Source organism: Monodon monoceros, unplaced genomic scaffold, assembly GCF_005190385.1.
Source record: "Monodon monoceros isolate NGI ecotype Baffin Bay Population unplaced genomic scaffold, NGI_Narwhal_1 Super_Scaffold_18, whole genome shotgun sequence".
In the NCBI taxonomy this organism is placed as follows: Eukaryota; Metazoa; Chordata; class Mammalia; order Artiodactyla; family Monodontidae; genus Monodon; species Monodon monoceros.
The window spans coordinates 44,167,469-44,186,984 of NW_021703774.1; the positions used below are offsets into that span (position 1 = coordinate 44,167,469).

At 40.4% G+C, this 19,516-nt stretch overlaps 1 protein-coding gene across 1 annotated transcript in view; it reads left to right on the forward strand.

The window, feature by feature from the left end:
• Positions 1-19,516, forward strand: part of NIBAN1 (niban apoptosis regulator 1) — a 160,496-nt gene that overhangs the window by 117,688 nt on the left and 23,292 nt on the right. The window contains exon 6 of the mRNA XM_029228430.1: positions 14,014-14,129. Within this exon, the coding sequence (XP_029084263.1) occupies positions 14,014-14,129 (116 nt within the window). The remainder of the gene's footprint in view (positions 1-14,013; positions 14,130-19,516) is intronic.

Here is a 19,516-nt window from a genome sequence, read left to right on the forward strand (position 1 = left end):
AAATCCATCAAGCATTTTAGCTGTTTTTTTTCTTTTTGGTGGAACATAAGAGAGGGGTGAACAATTTGCTGCTACAAATATAGCAGATTGTTGTAAGGCTGTATCCTGTTTGGAAATGATCTCATCTAATATGTCCGTTGCTGGTTAGCCACACTAAGCAGAACTATTATGATACAGCATTGTTGTTAGAGAGGCTTCAAAGTTAAAGCCGTAAGGATTCCTCACTGCCCATGGGGCAGGGCTTATGAGTGAGATGTAATTGTCAAGGGTCTTCAACTCTAACCTTAATCCATATAAGGACTTGTTGCAAGTCATCTTCTTTCTTATTTTCACGCATTATTGTGCTCCTAGGATTATTCTAGTAGATGAACTGTGCTATGTGTGTAACGATGAATTAGAGATAAAGTCAGGTTTCTTCCTTCTTTATTGATTTAGAGTAGGAATACATCTGAATACATCTCCTTTGCAATCATGCTGCTTGAATACCGTTCAGGCGTGCAGTGGCGTGCCCTCTTTTATTGCCTCCTTCCTCTGCCCCCACTCAGATAAACAATAGAACTTAAACCATGAACATTCAGAGCTGTGCAGTCTAACATGGTGGCCACTAGCTGCCTGTGGCTACTGATCACTTGAAACGTGGATAGTCCGAGATGAAATGTGCTGAAAGTGTAAAACACTCACCAGATTTCGAAAACTTAGTAAAAAAAAAAAAAAAAAGAAAGAATGTAAACTATCTCATTGATAATTTTTATATTGCTTACATATTTTGGATATATTGGTTTAAATAAAATATATTATTAATCTTAACTTTCTTTTTACTTTTATGATGTGGCTACTATAAAATTTAAAATCGCATATGTGGCTTTCATTATATTTCTACCGGGCAGCGCTGGTCTAGAGTCTCTTTGCCCTCCCACTTTCCCTTCTGTTACCCTGGGAGAAACCTTTAGAGCCAGTATTGATTACTTCACGCAGCCCAGGGAAAGGTTTGTTTCTCGGCGTGTGAGCTGGAGAAGGAGCAAAAGAAGGAAAAGGAAGGGAGTAGTTTCAACCAGCATCGGTCTGAGACGCCATCCCTTAAAGTAAGGAAGGAGGAAGAGCCGAGCACAAATTAGTTCCCCATCAGGCAACTTTGTTCTTTGTTTTAATAGAGGGAGAATCACTGGGACATCAGACTCTTCTGAATTAAAATGTAGACACAAAATACAGAAGCAGGGCTTCCCTGGTGGCGCAGTGGTTGAGAGTCCGCCTGCCGATACAGGGGACGCGGGTTTGTGCCCTGGTCCGGGAAGATCCCACATGCCGCGGAGCGGCTGGGCCCGTGAGCCATGGCCGCTGAGCCTGCACGTCCGGACCCTGTGCTCCGCAGCGGGAGAGGCCGCAACAGTGAGAGGCCCGCGTACCGCAAAAAAAAAAAAAATTAAAAAAAACATACAGAAGCAAACAAAGTTTTAAGAATTATCATTGTCATCACTTTCCTTAGTCAACAAAGATAATTAAGAACCGACCTATATCCCACCTGATAGTTCTGATTTGGATAAAGGATATAGTATGTTCTATTCTGCAGCATTTTATAAAAGAGAAGTTTCTGGCTGAGATAGAGTCTTTTAATGATCTTATAGTTTACACTTAAATAAACATCCAAACTAATATGACGGTGTTCCTGGAGAACTGGAAGATTTTGCAAATCAACATGCTTTTGTTAAAAGTTAAGATATCAGGCAGATTCTACTTTTTCAAGAAAAAATAAGGGTATTTTAGAGACCAAGCCCATATGACTTAAGTCAATGATTTAATAGTCTACATAAGACGAATCAGTTTTACTATAATCTTGTCATAGATCATGAAATGGCAAACAAATATTTTCACCATTTTATTGGCATAATTAATTAAATAGCCCAGGTGGGGAGCCCAGTGATAATAACCACAAACTGAACTGTTATTTAGGTTAATGAAAGGGGAAAGGGGAGGGCCAAGACATTTAGATCAGCGCTAGCCAATAGAATATGTAATGAAAGCCACATCTGTAAGTTAATATTTTCTAATAGCCACACTGATTACTTTCTGCAGCTCAGAGAAAGACACATTATTTGCGAGAGAGAGAGAAAGTTTAGTGTGAAGCAAAGGATGAAGTGGTCCTGCAGCTGGAACTTTATATCCCCAGGTTGGAACACTGTCATGGAAAGCTCTAGCCAAGTGTTGATAAACTAACTACACTTGCAGTTTATCATAGGGTTACACTATTTCATAGCCGAAGACGGAGACCTGACAGCCTCTCATTTCAAGGGAGATGAATTAGGCCCAAGGTAGCAAAGTAACTCACCTCAAGTCCCACAGCCGAAGGGGCAGAAGTAGAAATAGCACGCAGTTTTTATCCCCTGTAGACGGTTGTCCGCACTGTTCCATGGTGCCTCTGGATTATCACGTCGTTCATTTCTTTGCTCATTGCTCTGTTCAGAAGAACATTTGGTGCCAGGCACCGTGCTATGGCCTTAGGATACAGTGATGGATATGACCATCCTCGTCCTCAAGGGCATTATGTCATCCTGTGACCCTGTTCAATTTTCATGGTAAGCTGAGGATAGGAATACTTCAAAGGATATTTGTGACAAGCTCAAAGGGCTCCAAGATGTAAGGGTTTGCCCTCCATCTGTGAAGAGAAACACTTGAAGGAGTCAGCAGAGACCTATTCTGAGTGAACCACACTAAACAATATGGTTAAGGAGAGGACAAAACGCATGACCTCTTCAGTTGAAATCACACTGGAAACTGCTTGATGGACTGCATGAGGAGCCAGGCTTGGGTCCCACCTGTCCTGAGGGAGAGAAACGCTGTTCCACTCACATCAGTTAATTGACAAACACTTCATTATGGACCCTGAATGTTTGGGATCATGGAACATGCCACGATTTGGCAACTGCTGGTGCTCTGAGGATTTAAGAGACAAACCGCCACGGGACTGTTTTGACTCTGGAGGGGCAAATATTGTTCATGGTCATGAGAGGATTGGTAAAAGAAAACAAAACAAAACAAGAAAACTCATTAGGTCATCACGAATCTTCCTAAGGATCATAATACATTTCATAAAGTTTGAGTCACAAATACAAAGTCCCCATAACTCATTTCCCATTTCCTATGCATTCCCTCCCAGTCAATGCTCTTATGAGTACATATTTTACATTGTTTAATCAGGATGTATGTGTAATTTTTATAACCTGGATTTTGCAATTAAAAATTTCCCCAAACTGCTTTTCCACAGTTTGTCTAAGTCATCATAGTTGTTATTTTAGTGACTGCATAATATTCCGTTCAGTATTCCTATCATGTTTTGCTTAAACTTGTTGTTAACCAACTTATTAAAGAAGATGCTCCTTGGACTTTACTGAAAATCATTGTGAATGCCTAAGAGTTTTCATGATAAAACACATACTTGCCCTATAAAGCACATTCAATGGATCATTTAGTGGCACAGTATATGCTGCTGTAGAGTCATAGGCCTTCAACCTCCCCAATAGCAAGATGCTTTCAAAGTGTCTTTTGGCTTAAAACAATTTTGCAAAATTGGTACATATAATAGGCTCAGCTAACCCAGAAATTAAAAAGAACTCTGTTGGCAGCACTGCCCCTTCTTGTAATAGGTCAGGAATGTGGACACTGTTTTTATTGGTACATGACTGCTGAAGTTCCTAGTTTGTTTGTTTTTTGCGGTACGCGGGCCTCTCACTGCTGTGGCCTCTCCCTTTGCGGAGCACAGGCTCGGGACGCGCAGGTTCAGCGGCCATGGCTCACGGGCCCAGCCGCTCTGCGGCATGTGGGATCTTCCCAGACCAGGGCACGAACCTGTGTCCCCTGCATCGGCAGGCGGACTCTCAACCACTGCACCACCAGGGAAGCCCATGAAGTTCCTAGTTTTTATAAAGTGATCTGGTCCCTAAGAACCTGAGGACTAAACTATATAGTGACCCCCCAAACCTAAGGAGGAGACTGTGGATTAACTAGCCTCACTTTTTTAATCAGGGCAGGATAATGGGTTCCAGGAGTCTGTGGCTGCCGTACCTACTTAGGAAGGGAATGGAGCATGGGTCAACTTAATTTTTTAGGTCTTTGGAAAACTGTTATAAATAATATAGGAAACTAAGATATTTTATCCTAGATAAAAGTAGTTACAACTTCTGTTGTAGTTAGAACTTTTAAGTAAGGTTAGGTCCTTTTTGATATTGAGTCTTTATGGGAGTAGAAATTTTCTTTCTGCCGATTATTTTAACTTGCATTTGATGACCTGATAAAAGGAGTTATGTATTCATCTGACCTTGGGCAATGACTTAAACTTCTTTGATTTTCACTTCTTTCCATTTTCTACCTGGGAATGATTACATCTGGCTTACCTGTATCATGAGATTGCTGTGAGAATCAAATGAGATGTAAACTGTAAAATCTTCTGACAAGTGCAAGGTGGATGCTATTATTAATCACTGGTGATGATAAATGATCATGATGAGTGAGAAATCCCCAGATACATCATCAGACAGCAGGACACTCTGTGGGTGTGTCAGGCTAGGATATGGTGAAGTGATGCCAGTTAGCACCAGTGATTTGTTCCCTAATGTAAACCTCTTCCTTTACTTGTGGAAGCATGCCTCCACAGACTAGGCAAGGTGTTCTGAACTCACAATATTAAGGTCATCCAGAGAATCAGCCAGGAAGAATTTCCCTAATATTTTTGTGTTCTGCAGTGACAAATTATACCAAGACCCATGTGTAAACAGTTATTTCCAGGAATAAGAGACAGTGTCATCAAAAATGGAAGACAAGTCTGTGGCTAGAGGAGCATCTTCCCTATGCATTTGAACACTCAAGCTTGCTTTAAATTGTGTCCAGGTTGTGTGGTTAAGTTTTTGCCTGCAGGGAGTAAACCACACAACTCCCCACAATTTCAGTGGGAGGCACCTGACCCAGTTTCCGTGGTCTGAGCTGAAAGATTACCCGAGTGTGGGCACTGTCACAACGGCCTATAAACATTACATAAAGAACTCTTTTAAAATTCACATTTTAAAGAGTAAATTAGATAGTCTTCATTTGTTTTGCTTAGGTTTTTGGGTGTAATTACTTTTTCCTCCTGAGGCATTTCAGCATCATCTCCACAAATAGTTATTAGAGGATTGGGAAACAGTTCTGCACTCACTGTCTTAGAATATAAATCTCACCCATGTAAAGCCATATATGTTTGTCCTGGGCAGATAGGAAATGACTGATTGTGTCATTGTTCTCTTGGCCTGACTCTGCCCAGGTATCTTAGATACATAGGGTGATAGACAAACTCTTTCAGGGCCACGGAAGACATATTCAACGAATATAGCTTCAGGGCACAGAGTATCTTCACGGTATTTGGAAAGAATAAACTATTTCCTCCTTCCTTACCAGGAGTTCGATTACACCATCCTTACCTTTGGAAGAGATGAGAGCATAGGTCATTTCTATCTCTTTGAGACTTTGAAAAAAATTAAGATAAAGAAAGTGAGATAATATATGCTGAAGAAAAGAAGGCTGCCACAGAAGATATAGTCCACATATCCACTGAGTACCAAAAAAGGGAAAATGAGGTTTAACTAGGGTTGCATCTGAGGATTTATGTCCAGACAATGATGATTGCCTCTGAAGTGAGTGGGAGTTCCCTTCCACGGGTAGAGTTCTAGTTGCATGAGATGATGTCCTTACGAACCTGCCTAAAGTGGCTCCTTATCCACATACCTCTGATAAATCTCCGTCATAGTACTATTTTTATACATCACTTTGAGTAAGTAGAAGGGTTCATTTGTGTTAAATAGGTGAGCAGTTGGCAGAGGGGACATTTCTTAACCTGATAATGAGGGAAAGCCCTCATTAAGACCCTAAGCATTCAAGAGCCACGGTCTTCTACTGTATCTCTTCCTTCTCTGTAATTTGTTTTCTCAAAATCTGGTCTGTAAACCACCTGCAGCAGAATCACTTGGAGAGCTTGTTAGAAATGCACATTCTTGGGCCCCAGTTCAGACCTGCTGAATCGGAGACTCTGGGGTGGGGCCCAACAGTCTGCGTCAGCAAGCCCTGCAGGGGATTCTGATGCTCACCAGAGTCTGAGAAGCATTGGGATGAGGACATCCATTTCCTTCAGAAATTCTTTACAACGGTAGGGAAAAGACTCGCGAAGAGAATGTGATTCATTCGCAGTGCTTGGGTTTTGTTAATCTCAGTTTAGAAGGGAATTTATAAGGAGATTTAATCCAGCCCTCTCTCTAGTATTTGAATCACTCCCTTCCTCCCTTTCTCCCTTCCTCTCTTTCTTTCCTCCTTCCTTCCCTCATTTCTTTTCCCTCTTTCTCTTTCTATCTTATGTGCCAGACACTAGACCAGGGATTGAGGATGCAGTGATGAATGCGAACAGCAGTCTCCTGTCTTCCTAGAGCTTACAGTCTAGGGAAAAGGCATATTAAAATGATTATACTAACAACTATGAAATTATAATTGTTCTAAGTACTATGGTGAGGAGGTACACAATGTCATGATAGTGTATAATAGAGAGATTTAAGCAAGTCCGTACACTTTCTACAAGGTAACTCAGCCCTGATGGAGCACTTCCTCTTGGAGGGGAACTTTTGACAACTTATTGGAGCCTATTTCACTCTAAGATAAATCTAAATGTTAGAAATTTTGAGTCAAAATATTAAGTCAAAATCTGCCACACTCTACTTTGGACCATGCTATCCTGACTCTAGTATCTGGAATCTACAAGGAACAAATCCAGTCCTCTTTTACATTGCAGATCTTCACACAGATAAAGAATTCTTCCCTCTAGTTTTTTTCTTTCCAAGGCTGTGAGATTCCTCATTTACTTGGTCTTCTTCAGAATACTCCACCTTTTTTTCTTTATTTTTAAATTTTTTGTAAAATATTCTGTTGCTCAGCATGAGCTGGAAGTATATAATGATAAGCTCAGAGTGGTGTATCTCAGAATCTATCTATAACCGTCATTGTCTTTGGTATATTCCACATTCCTGTGGTCCAACCTCACCTGCTTTACGTACAACTGTATCACACCACTGACTTGTACTGAGCTCACAGTTAAGTGAAACCCTGGTTACCTATCTATCTCTATCTGTCTGTCTGTCTATATATTACCTTTTCCAAGTAATTGAAAATGTTTTCCTCTAAGATGTCAGTAACATCAGCCCTTTAACCAGCACCCATCATTTAGGCTATTTACCTACTTCATTATGTTTGTTTGCATTATCAACTAATCTAAATTTCTTCAGTGTGTCAGTCAAAATTATGTAAAGCTCTAATATTTGTCTTGCTAAAATCTAGATACAGGATGTCTCCAAAGTCAAAGGTAGCTATATTCTACCAATGTAATTTGTTTAAAGGAAATGAGGTTAGTTTGTCTTCACTTGTTTTAGTAATTTCCACTTCATTTTCTGTGTTAACAAACAGCCTTTTAATATTTATTGACAAGTCAAAAATTCATGAGATGTACCGCTTTTAGCTAGATGAAGCATACAGTTTTTCTGCGTGGTTAAAACATTCTATCAAAACAATAGAAACACCTTTTTTCCATTTATTTAAGAAGTCTTTTATATCCTCAGAGTGAGTTCTCGTATCTTTGTATTTTCAACTAGAGTAACACCATTATAATTCATTCTGGGGTCCCTGGATCTTCAGGAGGTGTACATTCTTTCTTGGCTTATTCCTCTTCTCTTCCTGGTAGGTCTGTGCTCACTAACACAGACATGGTTTGGCCAGTAGATGAATATTTTCGTCTGGCAGTTTACAGAATACTATTCAGGGACTTCTAAGTAAACCTGGGGCTAGTTCTCATAAGAGTTATTATTTACAATTTGGTAATAAATATTTGCTTAAGTTGGTCATGAATAAATAAGTTTTTTAATAAAAATAAAAACTTTTATTACCATTTCATTAGAACAGACATCATTCATTTTTAATCCCAATGAGAGGGTTTTCTTTTGTTTTGTTTTTAATAATGCACATCACATTCTATCTTGCCCTCAATCTGCTCACTAATTAAATGAGTGGTTTGGACTAAATGATCCCTGTGATATAGTCAAATTCTAGAATTATATGATTCTAAACTTTGAGAAGGAAATAAAATTTAAAATAACTTTATAAAATAGTTGCCTGGTGGGAAGCAGCCGCATAGCACAGGGAGATCAGCTCAGTGCTTTGTGACGACCTAGAGGGGTGGGATAGGGAGGGTGGGAGGGAGGCTCAAGAGGGAGGGATATGGGGATATATGTATACCTATAGCTGATTCACTTTGTTGTACAGCAGAAACTAACACCACATTGTAAAGCAGTTATATTCCAATAAAGATATAAAAAAAAATAAAATAATTTTAAAGTTAAACCACAATACACACACACACACACACACACACACACACACCACCTGTGCATGTAAAACTGATGAAATCTGAATAAGGTGGCTAGATTGAATCAGTGTCAATTTCCTGCTTGTGATATTGTACTATAGCTTTTGCAAGATATTTCCATTAGGGAAAACTGGGTGAGGATATGTTGGATATCTCTGTATTATTTCTTATAAAAATGTGAATGTACGATTGTCTCAAAATAAAAAGTTAAAAAAATAAAACCATAGAGTGTTATAACAGGACATTGGAAGCAAATAGGCCTTGCTTGTCCATATACTAGCTGAAATGGATTAGTTAACCTTTCTGAAACTCAGTTTCTTTGTCAGCCTTAAAGTGGGAATATGAATTCCTACCTAATGGGATTATTGGAAGGATTATATGAGACAGTGTGTGTAAACATCTCTTATGGTTCATACTCCATGATAGTATTCAGTAAATGCTGGTTACTTTCCCCAGGGCTGCTTCTGTGCTCTGGAAGAGAAACTAGGACAAACAGCCTTGCTGCAGGTCTCCTAAAAAAAAGACGACATATGACCTGAAGCTGAAGACAGTTTGGAAGCGTACATTAGTGAGATGAACCCCATAGCAGTGTAGTGAGTAATGCTGTTACATAACTTTCACAAATCACCAGGCAGATCAGCTAACATGGCTTGGCACCATTTACCAATAAAATAAAATAACAAGGCAGCTTCCAAACCCAGCCCGAGTCAGGGAGTCCCGACACAGCAGCCAGAGTTAAAATCCAGGATGACTACATAGGCCTTGGAGCTTTGGCGTTTCAGTTGACTCAGACATGCAGTAAATCCGTATAAGTGGAAAAAAAACAAAAACGATTTCTCTCTGGCTGGACCCCTGAATAATTGTCCCCAAGGGGCCTAGAGAAGCTTTCTTTCCCTTGCAAAAGTCCTTAATCATGTCTCCCAAATATGAGTTTTCCATGCAGCTGCACAGATGAGAACTAGGGAGGGACTAAGGAAAATAGACATGTCTTGGTCCCGAGGATGCGATTGTTGAGTGAATGGCCAAGATGTGTCTCCCACATGTCTCCTAAAATGTTTAGAGTTTCCCAGGGCTCTGTCCTCACCTTTGATCTGATGAATGTTTTTGTCAGTGAGTTGGATAGAAACACAGAAGGTTAAGCCCACCAAATCTTCGTATGATACCGAGGTAAAAAAGGGAGTCTGGGGACAGAATTACAATTTTTTAATGATTTTGGCAGGCTCTAGGTCACTGAACTGATCACGGTAAGTTGTACTTTAACAGGGGTAATGTTAAAGCCTGCACTTCAAAATCAAAAGCAGAAGTATAGGTTAGAAAAGGCTTAGATTGACAAGGGTTTTTTATGAAAAAGTTGTAGGGATTTTATTGGACTACAGGAAATGTATGAGCCAACAGGTTGCTATGGTTGATTAAAAAAGAGGTTAGGGACCAGAAAAAGGAAAGTAATCTTTCTACTTTACATTATTTGCACTAGTTAGACAATACTCTTTATGTTGTATTCAGTCTAGGTCCAAATTTAAGAAAGATATTGACAGATTCAAATTGGTCACTAAAGGAAGGAAGGAAAAAGGAGGGCCAAGTTTTTAAAAATCCCCAAACTATATTGTTTAAAGGATGATTGCAGGAAGATAAGGATACTCAGCTATCTTTTAGTTACCATATGGAAGAAGAGCAAACTTGTCTATTTTGCTCTGAAAGGCAGAAGCAGGATTAATGAGAGTTCATGGAAACAGATTTTGGCTCAACAGAAGGAAAATTTTTCAAATAATTACAGCAGTTCAGTGACAAAAAAGACTATTTCATTAAATTGTGAGCCTCCTGTTACTGGAAATATTCAAGCTAAGGCTGGACGAGTGTCTCAGGGATTCTGAAGTCTCCCAGCATTGAAAAGAGCTTGGGGTGGGTGACCTTTGAGATCAGTTCTAACCCTCATAGTCTATGATTTAAGTAAGCATGAATGCCAAGGCTGCTTATGACATGCCAGAGCCACTTTTTCAACTCTTGGCTCTGATTCTGACCAGCTGTGTGACCTTCAGCTAAGAAATTAACCATTTCTTCTTCCAGTTTCCTCATCCGTAAATTGAAGGAGCTGGATTTAATGATGCCTAAGTTCTCCCCAGCACGTCTGTCTCCTTGAGCATCCTCATGACTACAGCATGTTGGAAAAGTAGAGTCTGAGCTGATGCCTGCCATTTTTCTAAGTCAGCTTGCAGGAGAGGGCCGAAAGACCAAAAACCATTGTTGATTCTGGGGGCCATGGAACTAACTCTCAAGTTCTTGTTGGCAGGAGCATGGGTGATTATGATCCCAGAATCTGTTCCCATGGGATCCGTGGCAGGAAGTAGATTAAATAACTGAAAATCTGGTTTCTTTCAAACACCTGTACATTCTGGCTGAGTTCAGCAGTGCCTTGGCAAACAGCTTAGAAGAAGTGAAGATCATATGAGCATTGCATTGTAGTTCTGTCCTTTACAAAGCAAACCTTTGTCTTTATTTCCTTAATGATCTGGCAGTTTCTATTGGACTTTGTTTATAATCATGAGAACCAATATCCATAAAGCAACTTATTACGTGACAGATAGTGTTCTAAAAGTTTTATATAAATTACTTTACTCCGTTTATAATCTAAAAAATCTAATGATGAAATCAGTGATTAGGTCCTTTTTACCATAAGGAAAAAGAGTAGTTAAAATCCAGTGTAAGTCTGGCTTAATGGTAGAGTCCAGAATGGAGATTCATGCCCTTATTTTTTTAAACTTCATTACTACTGTTCGATGACTATAATTTCCTTTGTGGTCCATTTGATTGCTAATACTTTTCTTCTCTGCCTATATTAACATGCCTCATCCTGCATCACTGCTGCATTCTAGCTCTTCCACTTCTTCCTTGACTTCTCTCTGGCTCCCACATCATTGCCTCCAAATCTCATTTCTTCAGTTATTTTCTCCAAAGGTCTTTGAAAAAGCAGCCATCAGGGGGAGTGTCATAGTTTTCTTTACATATATATGTATATAGATATAGATGGTATGGCCATGATTTCAGATACCTCCTCCGGTTACTGAGGTCAGCTAGGGGAGAAAGAAGTAAATTGATGCTTCTTGTAAGGACTTGAAGAACTTAAACCTCATTCCCAGGCTCGTGGGTCTGGCAATACTCACTCCATCTAAGTACCACATTTTCTTCCATCTCTTTGTTTCCTTAGGCTGGAAATGAAAACAGCTGTTAAAAATAAGAGCACATGAGTCAGTTTTGAATCTCAATGTAGTAATTACAGTTTCCATCTCAATTGGTATAGTTCCTCCCCGTGTACTGAGCCCCATATCACAGCCCCCTTGTTGCCAATTTTATACCAAGACCTTAACTTGTGTTTTCCAAACCTCTAAGATTAAACACTAAATCAATTGCCAAACCAAATAAATAAATGGCAAGGAAGAAAACACTTCAATTTGAAAACCTGATTCTTGGGACATGCCCTTTTTCTGATTTAGATTTTTTTTTTTTTTTTTTTTTTTGCGGTACACAGGCCTCTCACTGCCGTGGCCTCTCCCGTTGCGGAGCACAGGCTCCGGACGTGCAGGCCCAGCGGCCACGGCTCACGGGCCCAGCTGCTCCGCGGCATGTGGGATCTTCCCGGACCGGGGCACGAACCTGTGTCCCCTGCATCGGCAGGCGGACTCTCAACCACTGCGCCACCAGGGAAGCCCTGCTTGTACTCATATAGAGGCTATTCCTTGAGTTGTATTTTCTCTTTTCCAAGTTCCTGAGGTTTATGACCTAGTAAGCCAATCTCAAAAGAGTCATCTACAATCCATTAATTGATTGTCCCCTTTTAGAGCAGATTGATCCTCTTTTAGTTCTGCTCAGTCCCCGAATCAACCATTGAGTCCTTGACTGAGCAATCCCACTGGCTTAAAGCTCTGAAGGTCCTCCCCCCCAGTGAATCAGCTGCCTTCAACTGACCTATCTAATATTGCCCTATTAATACAGATCATATGCTATTAGCAAGAGAACTTTGTGTCCTACTGGGGGAGAAGCAGGAGGCAGGAGACTTGACCCTTTCAGTCATTTCACTTTGCCTACTTTATTTCCATTTTCTAAGATTTGATTTCTTTATTGTTAGATTAGATTATTTCTAAAATTCACTTTCCTGCTAATATTTCTATAATTAGGTTATCACTGTATCCTCCATGAGCTAGTTTTATGTGATGAAAATTCTCTTGGTCAGTTTGGGCTGCTCTAACAAAAATACCATGGTCTTGGAAGTCCAAGATCAAGGCAGTGGCAGATCCAATGTCTGGACAGAGACAGAGAGAGAGGAGAGAGACAGAGCAAGAGAGCGAGTCTTTTCTTATAAGGGCTTAAGTCCAACGTGAGGGCTCTACCTTCATGACCTAATTACCTCCCAAAGCCTCCATCTCCAAATATCATTACATTGGGGATTAGGGTTTCAACATATGAATTTTAGGAGACACAAGCATTCAGTCCATTGCAGAAATGAAGATATTTGCATGCACGGTATGATTTGTGGAATTCCAGGAAGGCCATTTAGCACACTTAAAAATCCTATATCGGGCTTCCCTGGTCGCGCAGTGGTTGAGAGTCTGCCTGCAGATGCAGGGGACACGGGTTCGTTCCCCGGTCCAGGAAGATCCCACATGCCACGGAGCGGCTGGGCCCGTGAGCCATGGCCGCTGAGCCTGCGCGTCCGGAGCCTGTGCTCCGCAACGGGAGGGGCCACGACAGTGAGAGGCCCGCGTACCGCAAAAAAAAAAAAAAAAAATCCTATACCATTAGGTATCCATTCCTTTGTGGTAGGATATTACCTCTCAGATAAAACACCTTTTAAAATCCAATATGTTTGGAAAGGGAAATCAAAAAACTAGTATGTGAGGTAGTATAGCGTAGCGCTTAGAAGCAGGCTCTTGGGTCAAACTATCTGAGTTCATACCCTTATTGGTATATGACCTTTGGCAATTAATTCACCTTTCTGTGCTGCCTGTGCTATAGTCTCCTCACCTACAAGCTGGAGATGATAATACTCACCTCAGAGGTTTCTGTGAGGTTTCAATGAAATATGTAACACGCTTAGAAGAACAGCATCTTGCTATATGTGTTAGCAATTATTATCCTTCATTTGTATAAATCAGCCTATTATATTGATGTCCTTTTGACAGAAAGTTGATATCAGGTCACAGAGAAATTGGAGTTTTATTTGGGAAACTGGGAGGGGATACCTTGGGTACATGAGGGACTTTGAGGAATAGTCTGCCTTACTGAGGTGTTATAGTTGGTGGCATAAAGCCACTAAGTGCCTGGGTGTCTGAGGGAAATACAAGAGAGATAAAGGGGGATAGATTTGCTCTGGTCATAACCAGCATGTCTAGTAACTGATAGAATTAATCAGCTGGTAGAGTGAGCAAGTCATGTGATATACACCTGCAAATGAATTTGGAATTCAGTACTTGCTTAACTTTTTTGTGTCTCATAATTCTATCCCTTGTAATATTCAGGTAATGCTAGGTCTCTGGACCATGGCAAAATGTAAAATAAAGTGGTTTTGTTTGCTAAATGCCCTTGCCTCTTTCTTTTAGATTACATGAAGCAGACGACATTTGAAGTCCAAGCCTTTTTAGAAGCTGTGCAATTCTTCCGACAGGAGAAGGGACACTATGGCTCGTGGGAAATGATCACTGGGGATGAAGTCCAGGTAACATGGGGCTCAGACTTTTGGATCCTATTCTCCATCTGAGTGGTAGGAGGTCAGGGTCATAATAAATAAGCAAATTTTAAAACTTGCAAGCATGGAGGATGTGGTTCCAAAGGCCATTTCTCTCATTGTCTGGAAGCGTTTGGTCAGCAAACTATTGGACACCTTCTCTAAAGACCTCCAGACCAGACACTAAATAGGGCAGCCCAAAATACTGCAACTGCAATGGAAGAGCTACTTCCAGTTTCTTTCTGGAAAATGCATATTCTCTCAAATGACCTCATGCTTCCAGACTAGAAGCAAATGTGAGCAGTGTGGCATAGTGCAAAGTGTGTGGTGGGGCTTTAGGTCAGAAGACTTGGGTTAAAGCCTGCCGACCTTATTTAACCACTTTTAGTCTCAGGTTACTCCTCTGAAAAAAATAGGAATGACAGTGTTTGTGTTGCAGGGTTGTGAGAATTAAATGAGATGTTGTTGGAAAAGTATTTGGCAAATAGCTGTCTTTATCTATGGAATGATTTATAAAGGAAGTAATTAAAGGAAACAAATTTTGAAAGCATTAGGTAGTTTTCTATGTTTCATTTACCTTTTCTGGTACTCTATTCCCTGTGGTCCAGTATAATTTCCCAAGACCCTGATTAAATGTCAGTCATAGGCTAAGTGTCTTGGTTGGTTTGGTACCAGGCACTTTGTTACAATCTCCAAGGAGACTGTATTTCATGATGTGACCTCATCCTCCATAAGGACACCAATCACACAGCTGATTCAGCCAGGAAGAGGGGGCTGGGTATGGGCATTATTTAATTAAAGGCATACAGGGTCCAAGAATGCTATTCTTTAATTTCCCCTCATATCCCAGAATAGCAAGTGTGAAATTTGTTATTAGGGAACAATATTTGGAAGATGCCAGATGGTGTCTTGCCTTTGTATGGTCATTAAACATCTAAAGCCAAAATCATTTTCTCATGGTAGTGGGCTGTTCTTTACTGTTTTACCATGTGACTCAGAATCTTCTCCTCCTCCTTCTCCCCCTTCTTTTTCTTCTTCTTCCTTTTTCTTTTTCTTTTTTTAACATCTTTATTGGAGTATAACTGCTCTACAATGGTGTGTTAGTTTCTGCTTTATAACAAAGTGAATCAGTTATACATATACATATGTCCCCATATCTCCTCCCTCTTGCGTCTCCCTCCCACCCTCCCTATCCCACCCCTCTAGGTGGTCACAAAGCACCGAGCTGATCTCCCTGTGCTATGTGGCTGCTTCCCACTAGCTATCTACTTTACGTTTGGTAGTGTATCTATGTCCATGCCACTCTCTTACTTCGTCCCAGCTTACCCTTCCCCCTCCCTGTGTCCTCAAGTCCATTCTCTAGTAGGTCTGCGTCTTTATTCCCATCCTGCCTCTAGGTTCTTCAGAACCTTTTTTTTTTTTTTTAGATTCCATATATATGTGTTAGCATACGGTATTTGTTTTTCTCTTTCTGACTTACTTGACTCTGTATGACAGACTCCAGGTCCATCCACCTCACTGCAAATAACTCAATTCCATTTCTTTTTATGGCTGAGTAATATTCCATTGTATATATGTGCCACATCTTCTTTATCCATTCACCTGTTGATGGACACTTAGGTTGCTTCCATGTCCTGGCTATTGTAAATAGAGCTGCAATGAACATTGTGGTACGTGACTCTTTTTGAATTATGGTTTTCTCAGGTTATATGCCCAGTAGTGGGATTGCTGGGTGGTATGGTAGTTCTATTTTTAGTTTTTTAAGGAACCTCCATACTGTTCTCCATAGTGGCTGTATCAATTTACATTTCCCATCAGCAGTGCAAGAGGATTCCCTTTTCTCCACACCCTCTCCAGCATTTATTTGTAGACTTTTTGATCATGGCCATTCTGATTGGTGTGAGATGATACCTCATTGTTTTGATTTGCATTTCTCTGATGATTAGTGATGTTGAGCATCCTTTCATGTGTTTGTTGGCAATCTGTATATCTTCTTTGGAGAAATGTCTCTTTAAGTCTTCTGCCCATTTTTGGATTGGGTTGTTTGTTTTTATGATACTGAGCTGCATGAGCTGCTTGTAAATTTTGGAGATTAATCCTTTGTCAGTTGCTTTGTTTGCAAATATTTTCTCCCATTCTGAGGGTTGTCTTTTGGTCTTGTTTATGGTTTCCTTTGCTGTGCAAAAGCTTTTAAGTTTTATTAGGTCCCGTTTGTTTATTTTCTTTTTCTTTCTTTTTTTTTTTTTGGTGGATTCTAAACTCATTTATTTCCCATCCTGAGACTTACTCAAGAACTTTAATCAATTCTTGGTTTCTGATATTTGGAGGAAGCACATCCATTTATACATCTGAGAGGATTAAGGACTAGCCATACTTATGCCAAAAAGAAAAATGAAAGCATAGGGGAGGCTGAACCACTTGCCATTGATTGGCCTGTTATATAAACATGCATATTTAATAGATATACCAGTATTAAAATGCCATTGTATGGTACTTTTTATGTTCAAATCCTAACTCTGTTCGTTTTCTCAGTCTCATGAGATATGTAGAGCAGTTATTATTTCCATTTTGTAAATGAGAAAACTGAGGGAAGAATAGAGCGATTAAGTGACTTGCTCAGTTTTATTCATTCAACAATTATTTATTGAGCTGCTGTATTCCAGGCACTATGCTGGGTGCTAGTGAACCAGAGATGGACAAGGCAGCATGGTCCTTGCCTTGTGGAGCTGATTGTTTTGGTCACTTGCTAAGTGGATAAATGGCAAAGCAAATGATGGCTTCCGACTTCTGGTGCAGTGAAAGATCAACATCAACCATGGGGCTATACCAAGTTAAACAGTTATTTAGCTCCTTGAGTTTAGCCAGGGTACTTGATTTTTTCTTTCATTTGAAATCTCACATCAGCTCACATTCCTTCACGATTGCATTGAAAGCAGGTACTAAGTCCTTTCTGGGAGTTAAGTATTGAGTTTGTTTTCTTTTGTTGACTTTCTGCTCTTTAGTTTGGGCTGGTAGGTGTGAATTGCTCTAAAGTGTAAAAGAATGAAATGACTCATCCATTGCCATCGTGGTGAGGCAAGACATACCTAGAAACATCCAGAGAACAAGGCAGCCTTAGCAGTGTGTGTGGGTACATGTGTGGGTCTGTTCATATATGGACATCATAAAGCATTAGCACAAAGCAGTCACAGGAAGGTGTTAATTTTGCTGTATAAAAAAAATACCTTAAAGGGGAAAACAAAACAAAACAAAAACCAGAGAAGAAATCAGTAAAATCTGGAGTTATCAAGTGACCCAATATGAAGTTTTGCTCCCCCAGGAATCTAAGTTTCTTTGGTGAAATCACAGACTCATCAGGTGTGAGCACTGGAAAGGCATTTCAGGATAATTTGTCCAGTACCCTCCAGGTGAGAGAAAGAACATTCAGAGAAGTTGGCCCAAGTCACAAAGCCAGTCTGTGACAGATACGTGTTTTGAGCCATGTCAGGTGATCCTTTAAGAAGCTGGTAAAAGGAAATAACTTTCAAGACTTTACTGTGTGGGGCCTGGTGAGGGTAAGCTTCACTGTAACCGCTTGCACATGGAGCTGAAGCAGTGTCTGTCCTACGACCCACAGAAAAAAGAGGTCAGCGCCCCAAAGAAGCTACCAAGTAGTTAAAGAAAAGGGCATAGCATAACTGAGTTTGAGAATATGACATCTTTTGTTTAAAGCACTGAATTTATTTGCATTTTTTTCATGTCTGCTAAGAACTTAATCATAACACAGTCCTAGGGGACTGTATTCAGAAGATTTTCAGCATTGTTACATTATTATCTTCATAGTAATGACTCACACAGCTAGTATGGCATGCCCTCGTGGTGATGGTTATTTTAGGCAAGTGTCTAGGCAAAGCAAATATCTTAGAATAACTTGCCTGACAGACTATTAAGGTGAAAATATTTGTACACCAGTAAAAGCATCAATATATTTTCTACTTAATAAAAAATGTATCAAATGAAGTCATGAGGGAAAGCATTTTGTAAAATGTAAGTACAAGCTATGTGGCATACTTATTATTTGCCTTTAAATTAACCAGATGGGCCAAGAGAACAGTTCAAAATTCCCACAGATCAGGGTGGTTTCAAGACCAGAAGACTATCCACATTTTTTTAGGCCTTGTCCATAGGTTGTCTTTTGTCTAATGACCTTGAATGCGACCCATTTAAATGGATTCTTTCACCCATGGTTGCTGAGTAACACAAAGGGCACAAGGCCAACAGCCTGATCAGACCATGGGGCCAGCCTCAGGAAGGAGGGCAGTCTCTCTGGGCCTCACACCTTCCTCACAGCTGCAGCATCTGGAAGGTAACAGGTGGTGTGGCCTTCAGGGAGCGGGCCTGCGTTTCTTGGTTTCGATCAACCTAATGCCGGGTTTGGTTTCGTACATGTGTGGTGGAATTTTTAAATCTCCCAGTTAAATCCCAGCAATTAAATTTACACCCCCCACCCCCCACCCCCGTTTTTAAAGCACGAGAGGTATCTTTAGGTTCCTTATGATAAAACTCAGTGGATTCTATTCTGAAGAGGGAAGGTTGGGGAAACTCCTTCATTAGTATGATTGGTTTTATTAGATTAGCTACTTTCTTTTCGATAGCCCCAGGGCTTTGGACCCTGCTCATGGAGGGCTGACCAAGGTAAGGAATCTCAGAGCAGACGCTGGGCAGGTGAGGATCCTCACAAGGTCAGGATGTGGTGGGGCTGACGTTTACAGGAGGAAGAGCTGTTGGGATGAGACAGAGTTGGCCTCTGCCTGCCCCAGAGCTATTCCCCCATCACCAACACCCTCCCCCCACCCCACCCCACCCCCGCTTTCAACGCCCTCCCATCCCCCTCCTTTTTTTTTCCAGACATATTTCCTTTCCAATCCCTTAAGTTATAAAATAGAACCAAATTTCTTGGAGCATTGTATGGGAAAGACTAAAAGAAAACTATAAGCCCACCCAGATGGAATGTTCTTTTTCTTTGGACGGTATAATGTTTTCATCTTTCAAATCCCTTTCACACTCATGTTCAGATTCAAGCCAATCTCTGCAAAAGGATGAATTTGGACAATTATTATGATTCTTGAATTTAATACTTTTAAACTAAGACAATATTTCCCATTGATTTGAAGTTCTGGCTTCAGTGTCCTTACTCTCTCAGCTCACTCTCCCCGTGCCAACACTTCCATCACTCTTGGGCAGATGTGTTCCAAACAAGAATTTACTCCACTGGGCAAGATAAGGTTCATGAATTATTGATGATGTACTTGAACCTAATTTTTGGACTTGCTGATTTCTATGGAGTTTGCACATGTCAAGTTCCTCTTAAACTCCTCAAAAATGCTGCTTCACCTCAG